This window comes from Stegastes partitus, unplaced genomic scaffold (genome assembly GCF_000690725.1).
Source record: "Stegastes partitus isolate 25-593 unplaced genomic scaffold, Stegastes_partitus-1.0.2 Scaffold1250, whole genome shotgun sequence".
Taxonomy (NCBI): Eukaryota; Metazoa; Chordata; class Actinopteri; family Pomacentridae; genus Stegastes; species Stegastes partitus.
Window position 1 is genome coordinate 16909 of NW_007578981.1, and position 11617 is coordinate 28525.

At 44.0% G+C, this 11617-nt stretch overlaps 1 protein-coding gene across 1 annotated transcript in view; it reads left to right on the forward strand.

The window, feature by feature from the left end:
- Nucleotides 1–9720, forward strand: part of ankfn1b (ankyrin repeat and fibronectin type III domain containing 1b) — a 26143-nt gene extending 16423 nt beyond the window's left edge. The window contains exons 10-18 of the mRNA XM_008297813.1: nucleotides 210–329; nucleotides 461–676; nucleotides 1824–1990; nucleotides 2137–2287; nucleotides 3935–4103; nucleotides 4254–4420; nucleotides 4624–4831; nucleotides 4933–5669; nucleotides 5782–9720. Coding sequence (XP_008296035.1) covers nucleotides 210–329; nucleotides 461–676; nucleotides 1824–1990; nucleotides 2137–2287; nucleotides 3935–4103; nucleotides 4254–4420; nucleotides 4624–4831; nucleotides 4933–5669; nucleotides 5782–6090 — 2244 coding nt within the window. The 3' untranslated portion in view covers nucleotides 6091–9720. The remainder of the gene's footprint in view (nucleotides 1–209; nucleotides 330–460; nucleotides 677–1823; nucleotides 1991–2136; nucleotides 2288–3934; nucleotides 4104–4253; nucleotides 4421–4623; nucleotides 4832–4932; nucleotides 5670–5781) is intronic.
- The last annotated feature ends 1897 nt before the right edge of the window (nucleotides 9721–11617 follow it).

The window sequence follows — 11617 nt, forward strand, 5'->3', positions numbered from 1 at the left end:
GAATATTTCTGTTTTTACAGTTTCTGTCATTGATAAATGGTAGACTTTGTAGATAAAATGCCTTAAAGTTTAGAAGGTTAGATAAGTAGACATCTTTAACATATTCATCAATTATTACAACATCCACTATTAACAATGTGGCCAGAGTACTGGATAAATGAGGATAACAGGTAGTACGATAGTATTTACTCCTGCTCTTCCTGCAACAGGTGTCCTATCTGTGGGAGGAGATTTCCTGGCTGCAGCAGTGTCTCAGTCCCTCCCAGTCGTCTTGCTCGTGTACTCTGCAGACACGCCTCAAGATGCTGCAGGCTGTCTCCCATCTACAGGTAGTACCATGGCTTTGTGATGTATTTGTGGTGGCTGCGACCTCATTACCTCGGTCTGAAAATTTTCAGTCAATATATTCCTGTCCTGCTGCTGAACAGCAGTATAATTATTATCTGATGATTTTTGTCAGGGAATGCTGGGAACCCAGGACCTTGGTCAGGTGTATTTTGAGCCAATCAAGGACAAGCATGGTAACGCCCTGCTGGTGCTCCTGAAGGACATGAACGCTTGTCCCAACCTGGATGGAGTTCGCTGGACGCAGCTTTGTAAACTCCAGCTCCAACGCAAGTCTATCTCGTCCCCTGAAGAGCCCACAGCCCTCGACATGCTCCTCATCACACTACATGTGAGTCTTACAGGAACAGACTGGCAGTGATTGGATGCTGGTTCAGTTTTGGAAAACTGGTTATTTTTGCTTTTGTTTTGGAGACTGGGTACTTCCACAGCAGTTCAGAGTGGTGGTGGGGTTTGTCAGCAGTGGTTGTCGGTTAATCAGACTCATTCTTTGCATTTTTTGTTTCCCAGAGATTTGGCAAGATTAAAAAGTGTAGCGTAAAGGACAACAACCAAATGCCCCTAAACATTTATTTATTGGAAGTGCTGTAATGTTTTTAAAACTCCCATTTACAGAAAACCAAAATGACATGACAAACATGAGGCTGTGTGGCTCAAACAATAGGGCTGTAAATTGAAATGTGCTTCCAATTACGAATGCTGCTCGTGCAGACACTCTTTATTTAGACAAACATTAATCATCATGACTCTACTTTTCCATTTGTCACCTTCTTTGTGAGGACACAAATTGAACAGACTTCCATCAAATTCATTAAAATGCCAATTTCGAGTCAAGCTTTGGATCCCTGCCAAGCCAGCACGAATGGTAATCATCTCAGAGTCATTTTACTTGTAGAAGAGCTTATTTAGGCAGTAGCAGTTTGAGCATTTGAATGTCAGCGGGTTGGACGTGATGATGATAATCATCTAATCATCTAGCTGTTCTTATTTATGGTTATGTAACTAATTCTGTGTGGCTGTTTTGTTCAGAAAAAAACACAATCTGGAACTCAACCACAAGTTGATTTTGTCTATATATCCCCGTAAACCTGATACCATTGTTGCAATGCTGTTTTGTCTCTAGTGTACATTGGTTTGGCTTTGTGGTTCCAAAACAATGGTGGAGACTCCCTTTGGCAAAACCGCAGTTCACTGAAATATTTGTTTTGTGGCCAGTTATGAACAAATTGTATGATGAAATGCATAAAAATGTGCTGATGGGCTATTTTGCAGTCCTGACTTCCACTTTAAACATGTCAGAACAACTTTAGACTGAAGAGCCTCAAAGACCAACTACACAGGAAAACATGAAAGCAATGCAATTCAGCTGAACATGTGGGTGCTTATGAAGACAAGACGAGAGTCAGTACTACCATCAACCCCACTCAGAACTACCATTCCATCCTCTTACTCAGTTTCTCTCCACCTGCTGTTCCCAGGAGAAGCTGGCGTATCACAGGCGTAGCAGGAAGCTTTTGTCTCCAGGCTTATACCTGGGCTACCTGAAGCTGTGTACATCTGTGGAGCAGATAAGAGCGCTGGTACCCCAGAAACTCCCTAACATCCTCTGTCACACCAAAATCCGGGACAACTGTAACGTGTCCAGGTGGGGATCATGTGTGTAGCTGAGATGGTCATGCAGTGTGTTGAAATTGTATGTGTCTGTGGTTGATTTTCCAGTTAAATATCAGGAGCCAGACACCTAAATAAACTAGCAAAATAGTGAAAAGGTATGTTTTTGTGACATTTCAGAGAGGAGTGGCAGTGGCTGCAGGCCCTCAGCTCTCTGGAGGAATCCTTGGAAATGGACCATGACGTACAGAGTGCTCCCCATCGCCTCCTACAGGACCTGCGCAGCGCCATCAAGGACCTGATGGCACACATCAATGTCCCTGGCAATCAGGTCAGAGCAGGCTGAAACCGTGTGCAAGCTCAAAGTGCATTAGCAGACATTATAGGCTTCTATAGTGAGAATGCACATTTTGTGTAGTCTGACTGATTTTGACTGACACCATGAAACCAGTGGAAGCATACAGCCAAGTTCCACAGTCAGGAAATAGCAACAGCACAAAGCTCTTAAAATGATTGCAATGGATAGTGAGCCAGTTCTGGTTAGACCACTAATTCTACATGATTTCTCTAAAAGGACATGGTTTGAATTCCAGCACAATGGCAGTCATTGTCCATTTGACTTTTACCACCCACTGTTCCAGTAGAGGAACATGAGCACTGTACAGAACTTTACTGCTACTATGTACTGTGAAATGTTACCTGACTATGAACATGAATATATATTAAATATATGGATTAGACTGTCGGGATGTAGAACCGAAACCTTAAATGTGATTATTTTTCCAGAGAAGCTGGATGTAAAAACTTTAACTCTACTGTTCCACAATAGAGGCTAAAGTGTGTTAGTGTTATAAGGTATTTACAGAAAACAATGGAATTTCCCACTATTGAAGTTTGAGCTTTTGATTGTACTTTAAAGATACTTAAATGAGTAAAACTGACTGACTGTTGGCCAAACAATCATTGATCCATATGTGTTAACTGTAACTTTCATGGATTAAGTGCAACACATAAGTCACCCTTTATTACTATCTATGAGATGCAGTCAGAAAAGTCCAAGACTGTGCCGATAAAAATCAAAACTGTATCTGATTTAAATTTGGCCAGAAGTCTCCTTGTGCAGCAGAACTGCACTTCCAATTGCTGTTGTCACACTTTGAATGCTATCTGAAGTCCTCTTATGTAAGCATGTCCAAGCACCATCCGCTATGGGCACCGAATCTTCTAATCTGTGTCAAAACAGCACCCTTCAAATTGAATTTCACTTTGGTGAGTGGAAAGAAGTCACTGAAAGTCAAATCTGGCAAGTAGAGCAGATGGGGACCCATGATTGTGTATTTGTGACTAAGAAATCAGCGCATAGTGTGATGTGACAGAGCGCAGTGCAATTTGAGCACCCACATCAATTTGAGCACCCACATGCCATCACGCCACAGTTCAGGTTCCTGTTCACCTCAGACACCTTTAGGTGCTCCTGACCTGACACACTGTTTGGAGACTGCAGGTTATTCCACTGTCAGAACTGTTGTTTGGTCTCTGGGTCGTAGCAGCAGACCCACCTCTGGTCAATAGTAACAATCCAGGATGTGAAGTTGGGCTCATCTCAGGCTGCTGACTGAAGCAGAATGGGATGTTTTCTCACTGTTTCACTCTGAAGTCCATTGAGAAACCACAAATGCACAAAACCTGTGTAACACAAGTAATAATGTTGATAGCTGGATGTCATGTGGCAGGCTAAATCATGGCGGTTACTGCTCGCTCATGTTGCTCACACACGACTGTCACACGCCCTTCAGCGGAAAAAATCGGGGAACTTGTTGATAGCCCCTTCTTGCACACATATTAAAATGAAAGTACAAGATTTAAATAGGTATGATATTCATTTAATGTTGCTACTTTAAGGTCTCCTAAGACTTAGCTTAGGTTGGCGCCTGTGGTTCCAAATGCCCACTAAGATTACTTGTCTCTGTGTGTCCAGGCACAAGACTTTCGTATCTACAGCCAGGAAGTGTTGGAGTTTGGAGAGAAAGTGTCCTTCCTGCTCCTCCTACCACCTTGCGATGAAGTGTGCACAGCTCCTGGTCAGAACAACCCCTACTCCCCCCGCTCCGGCTTCCTCACCCTGCCCCTGCAGATCTTCGAACTAGGTCGGTATATCAAATTCTGAGCAGGGTCATAATCACAGGCTGCATCGTATAAAATAAATATTTGGCACCGGTTGCTGTTTGTGTGTTTATTTCTGTATTTACTGCCAGACCATTCTGTATTTCCTTATTGGATCTCCCTTTTTTCCACAGTCCACTTTAATGCCTATTGCCCCAGTTTCATCGGCCAGTACTGCCGGGTGTCGGCTTTGCTGGAGCTGGAGTCGCTCATGTCCCAGCAAGCACTACGGGAGGCCTTCTCTGAAGCTGAGCTTCTTGCTGCTAAGAAGAAACACCAACAGGTCCAGGAACACATGCAGGTAAGACTATAGTCAGCATTCAGTGAGGTGATAAGGACAAATTAAATACAGCTAGAAAACTTTGTTGTATCTCACATATTACTCCAACTTCTGTGGGTAGAGATCACATGCTACTGGACAGCATTCCTATTAAATCTAAATTAACCCAGTGTTACATTGCAGTGTTACTGTTAACGTCTATGATCTTGATGACTGTACAACAGCAAATGGAGGAGGTGTGGAGGGATGCGAGGTGGATCATGGACGCCTTGCAGTACGCCCGCTACAAGCAGCCAACAGGAGGCATCTCCATAAGCTGGATCATTGACTTCTCCAAGGAAGTGCTGCCTGACAAGCCTCCCTCCACCTCGTCTCAGCCGGACTTCATGCCCTCTCCCATGCCTTCACCCGAACCATGTCGCAAGCACTCAGGTCAGTAACAGGATACTGTTACAGATAAACAATACAACATGCAAAACTTCTCATATTCTGGTACTAATTTGGTGAAATTGCATCTTTTATACACCCTTTAGATTTTGCTGGTCTATCGGATGAGGAGGGCTCCTCTGAAGTCTTCCTCACCACCGACAGTGACTATGACTCCAGTCGTGCCCAGAGCCCCCGCGAGCTCGACCTACTGCCCCCCTCGCCCCTCTCCTCCTCCGCACCCCTGGAGCCCCGTGGCTTCCTGCGTAGTGATGGGAGCGGCTCGGGAGGAGTGATGTGTCTCGGCGGTGGCGGACGTGGAGGGGGGGCTCTACGGGATTCTACGCCGGACGTCCTCCAGGCCTCCGAGCCGCAGCACGGCAGGGAAAGCGAGAGGTGCGGTGGAGGTGGGGGAGGAGTTCGGTGTGCAGGAGAGAGGCGACGGGGCGCCCCGGAGCTGTTTGACAGCGACTTCATCCTACCCAGCAGGCAGATCGAGCTGCTGCACATCACAGAGAAGAGGCAGGCGTTCTGTGTGAGGACCAGCAGTCTGGAGTTCCCTTCCAGCACATCAGCCCACCAACAGCCTTACTCCCACCACACTACTTGCCCTTCACCCTCCACTTCGCCACAGAGAAGATATCACAGGCCCTCATCCGTGGACCGCTGTTGTTCTGCAGAGCGCTGCTTACCACAGCTACCACCAGCGCGCACATTATCAGAGGACAGCGGCACCCAGAGACTCTCCTCACCATCACCTGCTGCTCTCAGGAAAGGCTGTCATGCCACACTCAGAGTGTATCCACAGTACCGCACAGGCCTGCCCAAGGAGACCAGCGTCAAGGTATCGACGCGTTTTGACACGTTGAAGTAATGCACCATTAAGCCGTTACTGTGTTCGTGCTCAGGCTGGCAAAAAGCTAATCGATTTTCTTTCTTCTGTTTGTGCGTTTCAGCTTTGTGTAACTCCAGGCACATCGGCGCGAGAGATGGTGCAGCTGGTGGTGCAGGAGATGAACGTTGTGTCGCGGCGCATGCTGGGTAGCAGCGGAGGCGGCGACGTACAGGAGCAGTCTGTGTACTACAGTCCTGAACAGTTGAAGCACTTTGGCCTTGTGCTGGTTGTGGACAACAGAGAAAAGTGGCTTCAGGACGACTTCTGTCCCCTGGAGCTCCAGAACCCCTGGCTACGGGGAAAACTGTGCGTTCGCATTAAGGAGTATTCACCACTAGCGCTCAAACACAGCCGAGCCACCACAGTGTGATCATTCCAGGAGCGAGAGAGGCAAAGAAAAAGTTTACGAGTTCATTCCACGTCCTTTTTCGATAAATTAAGGAACTGTTGCATTGTGTCTTAAACTCTACGCTCTTCTCTCTCACTGAGGTGAAACCGTCCTCAGCTGCAGCTACAACATGTTGTCATATTTTCTGCTGTGTTCTTGTTATCTGAACTGTGACTCTGAGAATCTGTTTCCATGAAATCTGTTCTCCCGTACGTATTCCATCAGAGACCCTCATATGGACACCAAATGAACAATAACAAAGCGGAACAAAGAGAAAACAGTTTTTTGTGCTGTCAGAAATCATTGGGCAAAAAGATTGTGATGCTGAGCCGGCTTAATGGAGCGTCACTTTGACTTCTGGCGTGATTGTCGCCAGCACATCGGGCCGTGCGCGTTGCCAAAATGACACGGACAGCACCATCACCTCCCCAGCCACACACCGACACGGCTTCGACTATGAACTCTCTCATTGTGTCATTCCCAAAGAGCTGTCGGCTGCAGCCGTCCGGCCCCATGTTCCCAGGATGTGGGCTCTGGACCGGGCCCAGAAGGCAGGAAGGAGTGCAGAAGTACAGAGGTGGCTGGCGTCTCCGCTTGGGGACGCAATCGACTTGATGATTTGGCCCTTCAGCCTGTCACTCAACTGCTCTTGGCCACTGTACTCTCTGGTAGCCAGCAGCCAAGCAAGGAATAGAGAGCGTGATAGAAAGGGAGAGGAGGGTGGAGGCTGCATGTTGTAGAACCTGGCACTAACTCTCTGGTGCTCTTTTTCTCCGTTTTTGTAGCAACACGTCCTCTGTACAGTAGACGCAGTCGTAGTGTAGCTGACTAATACGATCATCCCATCATTACTAAATAAAACCAGCTAATTTGGGTTTGGAAAACAGAGACGAAAAAAAAACAAGCAATACTTTTTAACTTTCTGTTTTTCTAATTGATGGGAAAAGCATGTAAACCTTCCAGAATTGTGCTAAGTACATTTAAAGTACTGTAGTCATGCTGTGCTAAAAGTTAACCAGTTCAGTGTTTTGTTGTGTTTGGTTCAGTGGTATTCCCAGATGCATCAGAAAATGGTGCCCGTCAGTCTAGAGCAGGGTCTCCCAAAGGGACTGTAGTGTGAAAGGGATGACTCAAGTTGTTAAGAGGCCCAGTATTTCTAACAAAGTTACACACTTTGTATCCCAGAGTGTTTTCTAAACTGCTTCTAAATAAGTAATATATTTTTTAAAAAAGCTTGAAGTTACTAAATGAACATCCTGCAAGGTGAGGCTCATGTGACCAACAGAGACATCCAAATGCATCATTAGGGTTGTAATCAATAATTTTGCTATTGAAGAGGAGGGTAAACAACGAAGAAGTTCATAACCCGGCTGTCCTCAGAACACAAGTACAGCAAGGGGATAAACAAATTAAAGCTCGTTAATCTCAATCTAACCCCCCCTATTAAATATAACATAAATATTAAAGCTCAAAACATCATTTTTAGTCAGGCAGATTTTGAAAACCACAATTAAAGACCACTTTGGTATAAATTACTTTCCAATTCTGGCATTGAAGTTCAATTATTTTCTATGGAAAGGATTCAGGACAGTCTCCCACAGAGTGAACGAGACGCTTTCAATCAGGGCTACAGCCAAGGACTTCCACAGGCTCTGCTGAGATTGTCATTTAGTAAAAACACGAGATAATGAAGACGACACAGATCAATGCTGTAGTAGAAAAAAGACAAATACATTTCTAATCAACACACCTTTGCATTGCTTTCCAGCTGTCCCTCCTTTTCAGCCCATCAGTCATGTATTAGGTGGGCTGGCAGCTGTCACCCTGGTAACCCAAAAAATGGAGAACATTCAAACATGTTGTGAAACGGTTGAGTTTAACCAAGCAGCAACTTCTAGGGATGAGAAATGAAGCCAACGTAGAGATGCCAAAGCTGAAGTTCCTCTAATGAATTTGGAAACAGATTTCAACTGAACTCATGATATTTTCCTGAACCTAACCACGTAGTTTTGGTACACAACCAAACAGCAAGTGAGAACAAAAAGTGACCACAAAACTATAAAACTAATACTCCCATATGGGGCACCCACCCCAGACTCCCATGGGTGAAAGTTTTGTGTCAAACTTCTGCCACAACCACCTCTCCAACCTCCTTATGTGGCTGTTTGACGGTCAAGTCAAGTCGCCGTTATTTATGGAGCACATTTAAATCCACAGAAGTTGACCCAGTGAGCTTTCCAACAGAGAAATAAGACTTAACTTAAACTTACCGTACGATATCAGTTCTCTTTGAGCAAGCACTTGGTGACGGTGGATAAGAAAACCCCCATTTTAACAGGACTTGACCTTCAGCAGAACCAGGCTCAGGCAGGGCCTCCATCTGCCTCCACCAGTTAGGGTGAAGGGAGAGTGAAGACGTTTTCTATTTTTCTACTATTTCAAACTGTAACCTTATGGGAAAAATATGTTTCTTTGAAAACAGCGAATATAACATTTAAAAAAAAACACAATTTGTGCTTTTGTAACAGCTCACCAAGTCAAGTGTGGGCAGTCAGAAGTAAACATGCCCGCAGCAAACTGCTACCGTGGCTACCAGAGTTGGCTAAGTGAGTCTCGCCTTGCAAGTCATAAAAGTTTCCAGGGACGCATTTTCAATTACAAGAGTTGTATTTTTCAGATGAGCTGCCTTAATTCTCCCTAAACAATAAATGAAGCCTCTCAACAATCTAAACTTTCCTCTTTAGCAAGTTAAATAAAACACTAGAGTTGAAACGGAGCAGTGGTCGTTCCGTGGCGTTGTTTACAACTCCACATTTCATGTTAACAAAAATTTTGCCTTCTGTGTTTTATTTATTTTTTCTCTTAACTATCTTTGCATTACTGCTCTAATGTGTCAGCCAGGCTCAGCAGCATCGCACCATTGTAATGACCTGCAGCATTCCCAAATGTAGCACGAGTGGGCGAGTTGGGTAGGCGAAGTCGGTGGACCTGGCCCTTAATTACTGTAGCAATCCAGGCTCACATGATGTTGTTGAACCTGTCGCAGAGGGAGAGTGGACCGGAGTCTCTCAGAGTGTTTACAGAGTTTACTTTCTTTACACCTTCAAAGATGTGTTTACGTGTAACTACTGTACAAAGATGTCTTAAGACGGACTGATGTTATAATAATTGGTTTTACTGATGGCTTGAACTCTTGTGTTAGCGCTTAGATGTCTTCTTTATTCACATTGTTTAAAGCTGTTTTTACGAGGGCCATCTGCAAAAACAAATCACACAGCCACAAACTGAACCTTTGTACATAGACAAACAAGACCGGAGGATGAATGTACTGTATCTGCCCAAAATGTGAAAATAAGTGAAAATGTGTCAGGGGGTGGCGGGCTGTCTTTATTACAAAGGTCAAAGGTTCAGCACAGTTGCAGGCTGTCGCCTTGTGATTGTGTTGAACGGGAAGAAGGGGGTTTCAATTCCCTTTTCCACTCAAAAAAAATAAAGCCCCGTGTTTACAAGGAGCTGTTGGCAGATCCATCAGGCAAAGTCATGAAGGAGACATCACGTCACTTTTTTAAAATCTATTTTTATTGAACAATAAATGAATATTACAAAATGAAAGCCTCGCTTGTTTTTGTGGGTTTCTCCTCTTTTGCCGCACACGAGTGTAGGAAGTTTCTGACCTTCATGTGTGTCCCACTGCGCAGTAACAACATCTTTTATGTGATATTACCTTTTTACACTTCCTCTTTCGGAGGTTGTCCACTTTACAAATTAAGTGTGCCACACTTTCCTAGAGCTGAGAGTTCCTCTAGGATCAATGACATTCTCTGGCACACCTCATCACCCAGAAGGACCATAACAAGTTTGCATTTCAACTGTGTGCAGATCAGATTTTCTTTGGGGCTTATTCTTTTAGTTTGGAGTTTCATCCACATGTATGCTACATTCCCAACAGCCATTCATTCATCTGATATGAATGAAGATGACAAATAGAGGGCTCTTGTTCCTACAGATGCTATATTGCAATGACCTCATTACTGTTTGCCACCCAGTCGATGAAAACTGAATGGTGGGCAGCTGCAGACTGGATCTCAGACTATAAGTGGCGGGCATGGCCACATGAGGCCTGCAGAGAGCCAGGGATGATGTTACTATTTCGTAGGTTCAGGGAGTGTTTCACTGTCACTTTTCTAGCAGGTTTGAATGGAGTTTAAGCTCAGCATTAGGAAAATGCTGGACATAATGACATCGTCGTCGCCAGTTTCACAGCGATGGTACATTACCTCAGCTTTACTCTCAGTGCAGTCCTGTACGGTGAAATAAACATGTCTGGGTACTCAAGTACTCACATTCTGTAAGCAGTGCTTTTATATTGATATGAATAAATTAACCCCAAATCCTTAAAAGCAGGTCTCGCCACTCGTGTTTCTGTTTTCCATTTTTCTGCCATAGATTTTTTATTCAGGACTGTTTCAGTAGCGAGTCTGTTTTTATCACATCCTTGCATCCAACTGCTTTTATGGAATTTTTATCTATTTGGCACACCCAAATGGAAAAGCCCAAAAAGAAGAAGTAAATAGCCAGAACGCATGTATGAGACTTCATTTGAAAGGTAACATCTTCTAGTTTGTTTAGCATGTGGCTGAAAGAGAATCTTTACTACATTACCTAAAATATGCCTCAAAAAATGGTTTTCTTTGTCAACAAGTCATGTTCAAGTAACAATAACCAGGACGGGGTTCGTGGCAGAGCTATGCAAATCACTACATACCTTCAACATCTTGTCATCCACACTTGCATGAAATTTCAGACCTCTAACTTTAACTTAACTTTATATAAAGTTCACTGAACAGCTGAATTGTGGGCAATGAAACCAATCCAACCATGTGTAGCGCGTCCATGTTGGCAAAGTTTAAACATTTATCTCTTTATGCAGAAGTTAAACCGCTTTGAGCAACCTGGGGGCTGTTGAAAGGACAAAATTAGAGACAGACTTTTACTGTCATGAAAAACAAGTACTCTCTGTTCAGTTAATATTGCTGTTCGAAAAAGAAAACCAAAATGCCTTTTTACTACACTGACAGGATTTTTACACATAAGCCTTACAGTCTTCATGTATTTAATTAATCAACACTTTAGATTGCTCAGATTTCATCTTCATGTGTTGACTCAGAAATCAAAGTTTAAAAATGAGCATTTAACACTATAAATAAAAGAGTCCAGCCTGCAGCAGAATATGCATTTTGGTTTATGCATTAATAAATCTTTATGTTGCACGGTCCTGTTTTTATACAGTGTGTTAATATGTTTAGTTGAATCATGATCCCGGGGTTGAATTCTGGCTGGCCAGGTTGCTTTCAGCAGGCTCATATCACAGCACTCCCTTGCTAGCGCCATGTGTTTTTTCAGCCCTTGAGCAAATAAAATGCTGCATGCTTCCCTGTCAACAGATCCTACAAACACTAATGTGGAGATGGACGCACAAACACACACACACACACACAAGCTTACACTG